The sequence below is a fragment of the Nelumbo lutea genome, chromosome 2 (assembly GCF_056320005.1).
Source record: "Nelumbo lutea isolate HS-2025 chromosome 2, American lotus-T2T, whole genome shotgun sequence".
NCBI classification, from domain to species: domain Eukaryota; kingdom Viridiplantae; phylum Streptophyta; class Magnoliopsida; order Proteales; family Nelumbonaceae; genus Nelumbo; species Nelumbo lutea.
The window spans coordinates 114,136,282-114,150,808 of NC_142685.1; the positions used below are offsets into that span (position 1 = coordinate 114,136,282).

Here is a 14,527-nt window from a genome sequence, read left to right on the forward strand (position 1 = left end):
GGGAACATCTCCTTGTATGTTATCATTCATGGAAATGTTTCCAACACGGTGGGATGTGGCTTTAAGGAGCGATCTGCGGATCCAAATTCGATCAACCCTATCTAGCCATCTGAGGACGGGAGTGTTGCTTCTTTCCTTGTGCTTAACTCATGTCACAGATGTCGTCTGTTGGTTTCACAGATCACAGAGGGTCTTTTCTTCTTGCTTCTTAGAGGAAACAGGATTCAGTCAGAGCGAGTCGAGTGCAAGTGTGCAAGGGCAGTGAAGGCTGACTCATTGCGTGATGAAGGATTCAAACAATCCTTGTTTGAGATGTCCTCACTGTGCTGGTCCTCTCTCCAAGGAGATGGTAGCGAAGCCGAAACGTTATTTGTTCTCCTTCTCCTCCTCTCTCAATTTTCCTAACACCTTTTTGGATTGATGGCAGGAAACTAGTAGCTGGACTGTTCCGCCTTTAATCAGGGATGGCTTTTCTATGGTGGGTTCGGATGCTTCTCTCTCTTTTTTATTTTATTTTATTTTTCTAATTTTGGGCTTGGATTGAAATTGGGCCTTATCTGTTTCCTCAAATATATATCTAATTCCTACTGATTCTTTGATGCCTTTGATTGATCATACTTTGTTAAAACTATTCATGCAATATGATTTGTTCATTTTCCCTTTTGTTGGGTTCCTCTAAATGTTTGTTTCTTGTTGCAATTTAGATTGGTTCTGCTGTCGGTGGCACTGCGAGCGCATTCTATGGATTTAACCATGGTATGCTAGCTTTTTTTTCTTCTCTCATTCTTTTTATTTTCTTTTGCTTTTTAACTTTTGGAAAGTGCTTGACTTGTGCTAATAGTATTTTTGTACGTTGAGTAGGAATTGTTTTTCTTTTTATGGGTATATTAAGTTTAATTCTATGGAATTGATAAAGCACATAACAAACTGGAGGAAAGACAATGAACAACATGAATAAACTGACATTTCTCTCCTAAGAGATTGACCTCAATAGAGCATAGAGGGGAAGACAGTGTTTTAATTGTTTTAACCTTAAATATGAGGAACCAATCTGATGGGATAAAAGAACAATGTTCAGTATACAATATTTAATGACTAAATTGGAAAATACAAGGTTTTCCTTACACTTTTTTGGTTAAAGAATAGGAAAAGAAAAATGAATATTGAAGTGATGCATTAAGATGCTGATGCAGTGATCTTGGTGGTAAATAATATGTTAATAACATAACTATTAAATTACATTTATTGATGTCATAGCTCAAAAGGTTTTGATGTTATATTCATAAAAAAAAGTTTTGATGTTATCTATATAAGTAAATTACATTTGTGCTGATACTGTAACTTTTGTTGTTGTCATTATTCCTATTCTTATTTTTTTTATATTTATTAACATTTTAATAACTTTCTTCTATTATGTTGCATATCGGTTTCTTATGATCATAGAGATGGCATGAAGAAAACAGAGGGCATTTAATTTTTAAATTGTCTTGATGTTTATGTTCTGTTTGCAGCAATGCCAATTGTTCAAAGATGGGTAAAAGGGCCTATGTGGTTACATTTCCTCATAGGTGTAAGTATTCTAATACATCCTATTTATCTGGATGCTCAAACTTGCTTGAAATATTATTTTAATCTAGTTCTTGATTTTCATTAACTTTTAATGCCTTTGATGGGTGGTCTATTAAAACTTAAAATCCTACCTCGCTATAGAAGAGAAATGTCCTTTTCCCGGTGTTGAGGAACTATCCCAAGTATTTGAGTATTAAAAGTTTCATTAATCTTTTGAGCAACTTGATATATTTGATACTCAAACATCTTTCAAGATATATATATATATATATATATATATATATATAAACTTTCAAGAGATATATGAATTGACAAATTATGGAAGTAAGATGAAGGTATTGATTTTATGAGAATATAATATTCAACTAATTTTGCATTTGGATGCAAATGTAAAAGGCCTCTATTTTGTAAAAATATTGACATGTTTTTTACAAAGATCAATATTTCCAATGGTTACATGCTATTTTTCATGTGAATGCAGGCTCCACCTGTAATAGTTTTCTCTTCAGCTTGTGCTGGGTTAGCAGGTTAGGATTTTCCCACTGTATATGGTTTATTTAGCTTTCGTCTTTTTTTTTTGAATGAAAAAGAAACAGTTTTTTTGTTATTTCATCTTTGGATGCATGATTTTTAAGAAGATTAAGTAGATATAGTTTATGTATCTTGATGCATCTGCTTATTTAATTGTTATTTTCAGTAATTTATATTTTATACTTTTTTTGACTCCATAAAATGTTACCAACTCTTAGGGGCCATCTGATAACAGCTGAAGTGGTTGAACTTAAAAGCTTATTGTTTTATCTTTTGTTGAATAAGTTTTCAAGGAGGTTTGTGCACTCCTTTAATGGCTGAAGCTGAAGTTGGGTAGATGACTATACCCTTAAATATTTTTTATTTAATAATTTTATCCACTAAAATACAAATCAATTAGTTGTTCATTTCAGCAACTTCAGCCTTAGAGATTATTATTTAATTCTAGCATGCAGCATTACCGTCTTTTCCACAGAATTACAATCATACTAAATAATTAGATCAGTGTTTTCTTTTCCAACTTCTCTCAATGGATTAAATGCCTGCATTACTGTCACCAATTTGTGTTAATTAAAATATAGTTCATTAACCCAGACTTTTGGCGTGGCAATACAGGGCAGGCCTAAAACCCTCTCCCCTAAGCAGAGTTTTTGCAAATGGGTTAGCAAACCTTAGTCGCCATGTAAAAAAGTATTTTTGTTTTTTTGGATCAATAACTACAAATTTCATTGATTAAAGAAGAGGGTGATGTAAATGATCTGTTCACCAAGATACCAAGGCTCTAGCCTCCCAACTCAAAATTACCATGCTCCAAGGACCTTCAGTCCTATTTCGCATCCACCTAATAAGTAATAACTAGGGTTGTCAGTCGACCGATTTTGGTTTGGTTCCAATCCGATCCAAACCTTATCAAATCGGATTTGGAAGGTCCATTATAATTATTGGGTCGGACCAATCCAAAATAAATTGGTCTGTATTCTTATTGGTTTGAATTAGACGTATGCTAAATTTCTAATAATCCGATCATGAGGCCAAACCCTTGTCCAATTTGAAATCAATCAAAACTGAAAATAACATAAAATCACTTTTATGAAAGTACTTTTACGAAAACATTTTACAAAAGTAAAAGTAATTTTATGAAAAGTATTTTTACAAAAGCACTTTTATAAAAATACTTGTGCGAAAGCGTTTTTACAAAAGTACTTTTATGAAGGCACTTTTATATAAGTAATTTTATAAAAGCACTTTTACAAAATCACTTTAATAAAAGCACTTTTACAAAGTACTTTGACACAAGCACTTTTATGAAATCACTTTTACAAAGAAACTTTTACGGAAGTACTTTTATGAAAGTACTTTTATAGAAGCACTTTTATAAAAACACTTTTATGAAAGAACTTTTACGAAAGCACTTTTACCAAAGTACTTTTATAAAACATTTTTACGAAAGTACTTTTATAAAAATACTTTTACGAAAGTACCTTTACAAAAGCACTTCTACGAAAGTACTTTTATACAAGTCTATGGAAGTACTTTTCGAAAAGTGTTTTTACACAAAAGCACTTATCTGAAGTACTTTCAGTAAAGTGCTTTTGTAAAAGCACTTTTATGAAAATAATTTTATCAAAGTGCTTTTACAAAAGTGCTTTTTCAATGCTAAAAGTGCTTTTATATAATTTTTGAGATTTCATTCGGTTTGGATTGGATCAATCCAATCCATTTACATTTTAATGGATTGGATTGGATTTGGTTTATATTGGATTTGGACTGGATTGGGTCCAGTCCATTTATAAGTGGACTCACATTGGACTGGATCGGGTTGGACCAAATCTATTCAATTGACACCACACCTCTAGTAATAACAATTTGGGTCCTTGAATCTCCCTAATGCCCATAGAAAACCCTTGATTAGAACCATATTATCTGCTATAGTTAATTCATCACAACCAATTGGACTCCCTGAGAATCTCCCCCTGTCACATCTGAGTGAACCTCCTATGGCCGATTGTCCTGGGTTTAAGCGCCATCTTGAGCTTGATAGCTCCTTAGAAAAGTTACAATAAAGGTACTTATTCCTAATTCATCACAACCAATTAAGCACCACTACATCTCTGCACTTGCAAAAGTTCTGGAACACCTCTAAATGATGATCAAATTAATGATGTGCAGAATGCTGGTAACATTTTCTTTCTCAGGAACAGAACATGAATTCTAGTAACATTGGAAACTCAGTGGTAATTTCATTTTGCTTGTCAATGAAAATTACATTTTTCCCTAGTACCAGCTAGGCTAGAATAAACTGACACAAGTTAGAAAGAGAGAAATATATAAAGGGGAAAAGGGTAGAGAAAAAGAAAGAGAAAGAGAAAGAAACCCTAAGGAATTATTCCAAGGGACCTACAATCGCTCTAGAGTTTGCTACAATGTGACGTCTTCAGGAGAACACTGAACTTAAGTGCCTTCTGTTCTATCAAAAAAAAAGAAGAGAATACATCTATTTATAGAGTGACTTGTGTGTTGTGTGGCTGGAATTCTGCTCATCATTATTACAAAAATGCCACTGCCTATCTTGTGCATTACGAAACTCAACAACTTTGCACCTGCTAATGCAATTAAATTGAAAATTAGAAGATAAACCCTACTAGACTAGAAGAACAAGATACCATGGACCAGGCCCACATGGGACTGGTCAAAATGATGAAAATATCCCTACTGCTCAAAAAATACGGGAACATGTAAAATTTCAGAAGTTTTCAAAATTGACTCGTCAGCTTCTGCATCAACTAGTAGATAATAATTATGTCAGTGCACATTCAATCTTCTCCTACAATTGCATCTATGTTTGTAGACCTTAAACATATTCTGCAGATAGATCTTAAAGGCATTACCTTTTTGCTTCCTGCAAAATTAGATAAAACATTTAAGCATCATTTAGAAAATATTGGTGACAAAATAATGGTCCAATATTTATCAAAAAATAAAATAAAATAACGGTCCAGTCCATTCACATAAGTGTTGTGTTTGTAGCTGCTATCTTCATTTGTCTAGTAAATATTATATAGATGGAAATTGTCCTGGTGATTATTTGCCTCAAATGAGTCGGTGACACAATTATATTGTCTCTAAATTGATACCATCTTTTTGATTAGTTCCAAAATGCAGATTGATTGGTTGTCATGCTAATATTAATCTCCTTTCTTAAATATAGTCGATGGAAATTAGTAGCCAATGGTATTACAAACTATGCAATGCAATTGCTTGGATGGTTAGAATAAACTGATGCATGTTGATTCTATGTAGATGTTCTGGATTGTTTTGAGCACTGACCCTGAATCCCTGATTGGTGGGCCATTTCCAGGCGAGATATTTGTAGAAAATTCCAGTGTTAGTAAATTGAAAGATCACCGTATGATTGTATGGATGTTTCTAATCCCTAGTGCTATTGAGAATCTGCAGCAATCTACTTTTGTTATTTGCTCCGATTTCATAACTTCAAATTTTATCACTATCTGCATGGGATTTTTCAGGTGGTGCAGTTCCAGCACTAGCCCAGCTTGTTTCTTCATCCTATCATGCGGCAACCACATCTTCATCATTGCCACCGGCTGCTTCACAAGATGATAAGATGCATAAGTCAAGAACCTCCTCCACCCTTTAAATTTTGTTTTTTTATTAAGAGTTGGAGAGCCCATGCCTCCGGCATGCTATGCGAGCGACTGGCGAATATACATATAGAAGGAAAAGAAAAGATGTACAGGTACTACTTGGGATTACTGTATATGTTGTAGGTGTTTTTATTGTTTAATAAATAACAATGTTGCTTAATGCTGTGGTCTAATTAGGGTTAAGAATATGGCTTGATGGATTTTGGTTTCAGTGAGCGTAATTGATAGGAAGTCAATTACACAATTATGGGGCTCAATTTTGTTCCGGGTTTGGGCTTTGGGCTGGGCCCATTCAAAATTTTGGCAAAAGCCATGGGCTTCAGGCCGGCCCCATTCAAAATTTGGCAGAAGCCAAGCCTGAGCCTGGCCCATGAGCATGCAGGTCTAGTTGCTCGAAGACGGAAAGGTGGGGGGCATGGGGTGAAAAGCAGCATAAAGTGGGTTTATTTTTTTGATAGATAGGGTTTATATTTGGGTTGACCCTTGTCTTACCCCAATTATCTGATCACCCCTATTTTATTAGAGAGAGCCAAAAGAAGAGAGGTTTAGTGGGGGAGGGGAAATGTTACAAATATTGGAGATTTAGGGAAATTGTATAAAACTCACCATGAGTTTTCAGCATTTCTCTTAAACTCACCACAACTTTTCAAAATGTCTAAAACTCACCATGTCAGTAAATTTTTATTTTCCAAAACTCACCTGCCGTTAGCGCACCATTAATGTTTCTTAACAGAGGTGTCTACATCAGCATAAATAACAGTTTTTATGACCAAATCACCCTTGAATGGCGAGTTAGAGGAAAATGGCCTTTTCATTTTTCAATTTTTTTTTTACATTTTATTGTTTTGTTATAATTTCTAATGTTTTGTTATAATTTCGGCTTTTTTTTTACATTTTCTATTTTTTACAATCTTTAAAATTTCCTGTATTTTTTGTTATTTATTTGCAATTTCTGTGTTTTTCTATCATTTTGGTGTTTTTTCTACAATTTTTATTTTTTGAATTTGTTTTTCAATTTCTGTAGATTCTATAATTTGAAAATAAATTTTTTATTTTGTGTGCAATTTCTATAATTTTTTATATTTTTTTTTCAATTTCTGTGTTTTTATGTATTTTATATTTGAAAATATTTTTTGAACTTTTTCCTCATTTCATATCTAAATATTAAAATATATGTATATATTTTATATTTTTCTATGAAGGTTAAATTGATAATATATTAACAGCCGTTAGTCTCTTTAACATCTGACATGGTGAGTTTTAGACATTTTGAAAAGTTGTGAAGTTACGTTACAAACTCATGGTGAGTTTTTAACAATTTCCCGGAGATTTAAGAATGACATTATTAGAGAGTAAATATAGGTTTTATGAGGTAATAAAAGATTCATGAGAGTTTAATTAATTTTGATTTATTATGTTTTTAATGATTTAACTTAAAAATAAATATATACATGTGTGAGAAAAATAGGGGAAGAGGAGAGATGTATGATCTGTGGTGAGAGGACCTCTCATATCCTCTCTTTCCTCATTCAATATAGCTTTTTTTTTTGGTTGAACCGTAGATATAGAATGAGCATTGGTTCGTATAATCCACACCGATTCAAACAGTTTCAACTCTCAAGCCAGTAATGGTTGAATGGGGTGGTATTCTCACTTAGCAGTGGCAATTGCGCGGATTGGGTTGGGTTTGGTTTGGTTTGGGTTGAGCTTTAACCTAATCCATCTAACCCGTCAATTCATTAATGAGTAATGACTGAATTATATAAAATTAAATGGGTTGGGTTCAACCCAAACCCGCATTGATCCAATTTAAGCCATGCAAATCTATTAGTATTTATGTACTTAAAACTAAAAACTAATTCATGCGTATTATTTTTACACATGTGAAATCATTTGACTATGTTCGGGTTTCAGGTTTGATTTAACCGCTTAGGTTTAAATTGGTCAGACCAATTTGAACTATTTAACTGGATTTGTCTTCGAGCTAATCACATCAAGAGTGGTTGAATCATTTGGATTCGGATAAGTTTGGTTGGACCTGATCAGATTGGTTTAGTTAATGGTGGTTTGACTTGACTCAGCTCATATCGGGGTGTGCATGGGTTTGTGATTGAACCCATTAGTCTGAAGCGGATCGAGGGAAACATATCATGCCGGTCCAAATTCGGGTCAGGTTGTGCAGATTTGGATCAGGTCGATCTGAACTGGGGGACAAAGCAAGCGGATCAAGTTGCTTAGGGTCAGGTCAGATCTAAATTGCCTTAGTCTGAATTGGACTGGGTTGACCGATCCAAATGAATCGGGCCGTGGTGATCAAATCTGCTTATATTTGAAATGGACTGAATTGATCTAGACTCGGGTCAGGTTGATTTGGATTTATATCATTTGAGTGAAGTGTGTTGATTCGAGACAAACTAATTTTAGTCAATAATTAATAAAAAATAAATATATTAATTATAAATTATTTCATTTAAATGAAGAAAATAAAAGAAAGGTTAAGAATTTGGGGTTTTTATTGTTCAGTCCACCCCTAGAAATCTCAGCTCCACCCAGGTGGAATGAATCCCGATTGTGAATTGATGCCAAATCCATAGGTAGGATGCGATTTATAGGTGGCAGAGCTATAGTAGACTAGGAGGGGGCTGTAATTTCAGATTTTTGAGATGGATTACAGTCTACTTATTCCTAAAAAATTAATATTTGTATCTTTAGTGGTTAATCTAATGGTTATCCATAATCTAATATGACTTAACCCATTTAAATTGATTCAGTGGATGATTAATCAATTTCTAACCACTCAAATAAATGGGCTGTAATTTCAGATTTTTGAGATGGATTACAGTCAACTTATTCCTAAAAAATTAATATCTATATCTTTAGTGATTAATCTAATGGTTATCCATAATCTAATATGACTTAACCCATTTAAATTGATTCAATGGATGATTAATCCATTTCTAACCACTCAAATAAATGGGCGGATTGGATGAAAACTGTCAATACATATTAGTGAATGGTGCTAATAACCTAGCTGAGACGAGGAGGAATGCAACAACTCTTGCAAGTAGGATTAGAGATCTGTCATTGCTACTACCCTTGCGTCTAAAGAGTGTGTGATTCGCATTCCTCGTCCCACGCAGCCTTGGCATCATTCCGCAGTATGTGTGTGGAACTCTGTTTTCAGTTGAATTGAAAAATAAAAACCAACCTGTAATTCAGCACTACCTGATTTGCATTTTGTTTGTGGTGTAGCCCCTTTCGGTAATAATAATAATAATAATAATAATAATAATAATAATAATAATAATAATAAGTATATTCTCCCAATCTCTCATGAGATCAGATTTTATCAGTTTCTGAATTCATTAAGTAAAAGGTAGAGGTTTTGATGGTGGAGTAGTGATTCTCTGTTTCTCGTTTCTCTGGATTTCTTGTTTTTTCCTTTTTATTTCTTAAAAAAAAAATCTCTCATGAGATCCAGCACAAATCCATAGAAACTTGAAAGTGGGCATGAGTGGGCCACCCCTCCAAGCAAGCAAAACGAAGAAAGTAATGGGCCAAACCAAACCAATGGGCTGCATTTATGTAATGGTCTTGACTCTTGACCTAATGACCTGGGGTGTGATCACACACCTCACACACCTTGGTCCTTGGATTTGTTTAGCTTTTTCCAGGGAGGAAGCTTTTAATGAACAGGGGGTGTTTTGCGTCTGGAGAGGCAGGTCTTATTTAATGTCTAATCCTCCCATAACTTGCCACCTTTCTCATTTTTCAAGATCTCAGGTTGACTTTCAACCATCTGATTTGGACATCTATTTGCGGAAACTACTAATGAGGGCAAGAACCATTGTGTACATATGGGTTTCTGGCCAACTGGAATTCCCTGTGGGACCCAGCTGAGAGTAGTTTGTGGGCGCCACAGAAACATGGGGCCGCCTCAGACCACAGGTCCACAGCTTTAGCTTTATTTTCATGTAAAGTAACTACCGTCCAAAGACCAATCAAACGACAGCAGAACCTGGAAAATCGACGGAGTCCCCGCCTTCGACAGATTTCGTGTAGACCTTGAATCCCATCAAAACACGAAAACACACATTCAAACACCACAACCACCAGAGCTCCAGAGGAATTTCCTTTCTCTGGTATTCTTTTTCTTCCTTGGGCTTTTCCTCTCTGAAGCTATCTCTGTTCGCAGCTTTCTCCGCAATGGCGATGCAAGGAAGGCGGAGGCCCAAAACAAAGATTGTCTGTACGTTAGGTCCTGCTTCAAGGTCAGTGCCTATGATCGAGAAGTTGCTGAGAGCGGGCATGAATGTTGCACGCTTCAACTTCTCTCACGGTTCTCACGCTTATCACCAAGAAACCCTTGATAACCTCAGAACCGCCATGGAGAACACTGGGATACTCTGTGCCGTCATGCTGGATACCAAGGCATTATTGTGTTCCTCCATTTGGGTTTTGCTTCTTTCTGCTTTCTGTCGCGTTTTTGGTTTCTGGGTCCGTTGCAGGTGTTTGTTTAGTTATCTACTGCGGTTTGTTCGTTTTAGGCTGATGCGCTGTTAGTTTTAGGGGTGTTATTTTTCTTCCTATGTTTGTTTGTGGGTTCTGGGCTTTGTTTTGTTCCTGAATCTTTTTTTTTTTTTTTTTTTTAAGCAGAGTTTGGCTCTGTTCTGGTTATGTACTTTTTTTATTTGATTTTAGTAGGTGTTAGAGAGCCAAGTGGCCAATTATCCTCAGCTTTTTAGGAACAATGATCATGCAGAACTGATTCATGTCGAGAGTTAAATAAAATTTATAAATGTGTTCACTTCTTCTCTTCTTTAGTTCCTAAAACGACTTATGTTTTGTTTTGGTTAGTATCCTGTGGTGAATCCAGAGGACAGTGTGTGGCTTCTAGGACCAAAAAAGTTTTATTTTTGAAATGAAATTCTGACCTTGTTCTCTTGGCCTTTATTGTTTCTTCCCTTAGTGTCTTTTTGTTTCAATCCACATTGTTTGTTTATCTGTTGTCCATTACTCTTGTCTTGTTTTGGTTTGTCCTTGGTATGCCACTTTCTTTTGTCCTTTTCTTCTTGTATTCCCTACCCCTTTATGTGATTTACTAAAATCTCTCTGCCAAGTTTTCCATTTTTTGTGTTAAGTTTTTCTAATGTTCTTGTTTACGAGTATGGCATTAGTGTGCTTGTTTGATGTTGCCTTTCTTTTTAAATGTTTTCAAACGGTTCTGTTTATATGGTTCTTTTAATATGATTTGCTAATCTTTATTATGTGTTTGTTTGATGTATGGAAACTTAATTAAGGCCATCTATTTTGTTTCACTGTTTCATCCATATGTATTTCAAAATTCTTCGACCAACCATTGCATTCCCATGTTTTTCTAGAAGAACTAAAGAACTTGGGGTAATAGAAATTATGAAGGAAAACCCGTTAAAAAATTTTCTGAAACAAATATTTGTAAACAACATAGATTAACCTCTTGTATCTTGTTAGCTTTGCTAAGTACATTTTGAACTTCACACAAGTTTAGTAGTTTTTCTTGAATTGTTTTGGTCTCTAATATTTGTTTTCGTAGTAGTTCTTGTTGGAGGTGGAGTTGTTTGTCTTTCCTCATTGTGTTAATCTCCCTTTGTGCAATTTACCAAAATTTTGTTCCAAAGTTTCTTTTTCTTGTTGTATACATTTCTGTTATCTTTTTGTTTCAACTTTCTGGGATGGTGGGATTGCAAGATAGGCTAGTTGTCTTGCACTTTTATTTTTTGTTTAGAAGATTTTATATGGTTCTTTTTCTGTCATCATATGAGCATTAATCTCTATAATTTGTTCATATTTGTTTGGGTTAAAGCTATTGCCATTAGCATATTGCTCTTATTTTCCTACACCTAGAGGCTTTAAAATTTTCTAATTTCCATGTTTTATGGAAGAATTAAAGCGTTGAAGATGATTGGACTCATAAGAAACAAGTTTTTATTTCTAAACAAATGAATATGAGATCATGGAATGGGATTGTTGCATTGATGCATTGACAAAATTTTAAAAGGCATAGATTTAAGATGGGATGCCATCTGGATTTTATTAGCTTTGTTGTTTCATGTTCTCTAGGAGTACTCTAAACTTTACATGTTTTTGTAATAATAGGTTTACAACAATTTATTTAATTGATATTGCTTCAATCAAGGCATCATAATGCTTATATTTATGAGGTGATGAAGGTCTGCTTTATTTCAGTATGCTGTTGCCTGTTGTCTTTGTCCTAGATTCCCAGGTTGACCTTGCTGTGTTTTACCATGTTCAGTACGATTGAACCCTTTTTACAATTCATTATCTCCTAAACTTTTTCTTTGCAATATTTCAGGGACCAGAAATTCGAACTGGGTTTTTGAAGGATGGAAAGCCCATTAATCTGAAGAAGGGTCAAGAGATAACCATCTCTACCGATTATAGTATCAAGGGTGATGAGAACATGATTTGCATGAGCTACAGAAAATTAGCTGAGGACTTAAAGCCGGGAAGTGTGATACTATGTTCTGATGGCACAGTTACACTCACTGTTCTGTCTTCTGACAGGAAGTTGGGTTTGGTTAAGTGCCGCTGTGAGAATTCTGCAGTTCTTGGTGAAAGGAAAAATGTCAATCTTCCAGGAGTCATTGTAGATCTCCCAACTCTGACAGAGAAAGACAAGGAGGACATCTTACAGTGGGGGGTCCCCAATAAGATTGACATGATTGCTCTATCCTTTGTACGCAAAGGTTCAGACCTTGTTGAGGTCCGAAAGGTGCTTGGGAAGCATGCCAAAAATATTCTTCTCATGTCAAAGGTCTGTTAATGTTGCTGGCCCTAAGCTTGTTATGCATGGAAAAATATAGAGGAAGTTTTAATCCCTGCTGATCATATGCCCTCGCTTATTATTACTGTTATTATCACTACATATAGCACCTTCTCCACGCCTCACTTTCCCCTGCCACTGTGGTTATGGAACACATGGATTGTAGATAATGATCAATTAATGAAAGTCCAGTTCAGAATGTTAAAATTTTTTATTTCGATTGTGATTTTTCAGGTTGAAAATCAAGAAGGGGTGGCTAATTTTGATGACATACTTGTGAACTCTGATGCATTTATGGTGGCACGAGGTGATCTGGGAATGGAAATTCCAATTGAGAAGATATTTCTAGCACAAAAAGTGATGATTTACAAATGCAACATACAGGGAAAACCTGTAGTCACTGCAACTCAAATGTTGGAATCTATGATCAAGTCTCCACGTCCTACTCGAGCGGAAGCCACTGATGTTGCCAATGCAGTTATTGATGGCACAGATTGTGTAATGCTTAGCGGGGAAACAGCTGCAGGAGCTTACCCTGAACTTGCTGTTCGGACAATGGCCAGGATTTGCATAGAAGCAGAGTCCTCTCTTGATTATGGGGGAGTTTTTAAACGGATCATGGAAGCTGCACCAGTACCCATGAGCCCATTAGAGAGCTTGGCTTCCTCTGCAGTACGTACAGCCAACACTGCAAAAGCAGCTCTGATCTTGGTTCTAACAAGAGGGGGAAGTACTGCAAAGCTGGTGGCCAAATATAGGCCTGCTATGCCAATCTTATCTGTGGTGGTACCTGAGATAAAGACGGATTCTTTCACTTGGTTTTGCAGTGATGAAGCTCCGGCAAGACATAGCCTTATTTTCCGAGGGTTGGTGCCTGTTTTAAAAGTAGGATCTGCAAAGGCTTCTCATACAGAAGCCACTGAGGAAGCACTAGAGTTTGCCCTTCAACATGGAAAAGAGCAGGGACTCTGCAAGCCCGGGGATGCAGTTGTTGCACTGCATCGAGTTGGAGCTGCATCTGTTATCAAGATTTTGACAGTGAAGTGATGATCATCTGAGGAGCAGTTTGTTGTGGATACTGAAAGAGAGAAGGGTGTTAGTTGCAGTTTAATGGCTGGCAGTGCTTACATTAAATGATGATTCTGGTGATTTATGTCTTCTTTTTGGGCATGTGTGGAATGCTTGTGGTAATTTTCCTGGCTTGTTCATTCATTCTCTAGAATCTAGGTATTAGTTATTCTGCGGGAAACTTGGAAACAGAGTTATCGATACTTTTAATGTGGCGGTAGCACAGTTTTGTAGCAAAGTTTAGTCGTCAAAAAACTTAACTTTGTACCAAGTTTTGTTCTTGGTTAGGTATAAGGTGGACAACCTTCATATGTCTTTTGCTCAAATTATTAGACTGTCGTCTGTCTCTTGGACAATTGTTTTATTAATTCTCTCTCTCCAAATGTTAATTTTCCTGTGTCCTGCATAGGGGTGTAAAGGATATAACCGAATTCGAATTCGATTGCATAAATAAATATTCGAATTTGATTCAATATCCATCGAATTCGAAATTGAATGAATAATCGAATATACGATTGATTCGAATTCAATTATTTAGGTTCGGCATAAAACATAAAATTTTAATTCTAATAAAGACAAAGAAATTTGAGATAAATGAAAGATGAGCACTTGAAGCAAAATTTTGTTGTTCCAAACCAAAAAGCAAGTTACCTATTCTGTTTGTGAACTAAAATACAGAAATATTACTAAGAATAAAAAAATAGTAGTTATAATTTTGACGAATTTGAACCTAAATTCGGCAACCATTCCCCTAGTAAAGATTAAGCAAAAGAAGAAATCAAAAAGCTACAAACACTAAAAATTTATAGAAGAGAAAGCAAAAAGAACAAGTCAGAATCTGGCCTTAATTGATCGGTTGATCTACCATTGC

General features: G+C 35.3%; 2 protein-coding genes across 15 annotated transcripts; both read left to right on the plus strand.

The window, feature by feature from the left end:
- Nucleotides 1-5,925, plus strand: LOC148872955 (uncharacterized). 12 transcript variants are annotated; one of them, XR_016107677.1, is made up of 8 exons: nt 17-349; nt 428-478; nt 705-756; nt 1,512-1,570; nt 2,051-2,096; nt 2,716-2,790; nt 5,401-5,514; nt 5,628-5,925. XR_016107677.1 is itself a non-coding variant. In XM_088972018.1 (7 exons), the coding sequence occupies exons 1-6, from the start codon at nt 284-286 to the stop codon at nt 5,424-5,426; spliced, it is 300 nt and encodes a 99-aa protein (XP_088828144.1). In that variant the 5' UTR covers nt 17-283; the 3' UTR covers nt 5,427-5,458; nt 5,628-5,925. The 12 variants fall into 12 exon arrangements, 6 of the variants coding, with proteins under 6 accessions (XP_088828144.1, XP_088828140.1, XP_088828142.1 ...); XR_016107678.1 differs by having other exon boundaries at nt 5,401-5,484; XR_016107680.1 differs by having other exon boundaries at nt 5,401-5,458.
- Nucleotides 5,926-9,825: 3,900 nt separating this feature from the next.
- Nucleotides 9,826-14,024, plus strand: LOC148872956 (Pyruvate kinase family protein). Of its 3 annotated transcripts, none has more exons than XM_088968357.1 (3): nt 9,826-10,262; nt 12,118-12,579; nt 12,823-14,024. In XM_088968357.1, exons 1-3 carry the CDS (start codon nt 9,972-9,974, stop codon nt 13,633-13,635), a joined length of 1,566 nt encoding a protein of 521 aa, XP_088824483.1. In that variant the 5' UTR covers nt 9,826-9,971; the 3' UTR covers nt 13,636-14,024. The 3 variants fall into 3 exon arrangements, with proteins under 3 accessions (XP_088824483.1, XP_088824484.1, XP_088824485.1); XM_088968358.1 differs by having other exon boundaries at nt 9,826-10,220; XM_088968359.1 differs by having other exon boundaries at nt 9,827-10,196.
- The last annotated feature ends 503 nt before the right edge of the window (nt 14,025-14,527 follow it).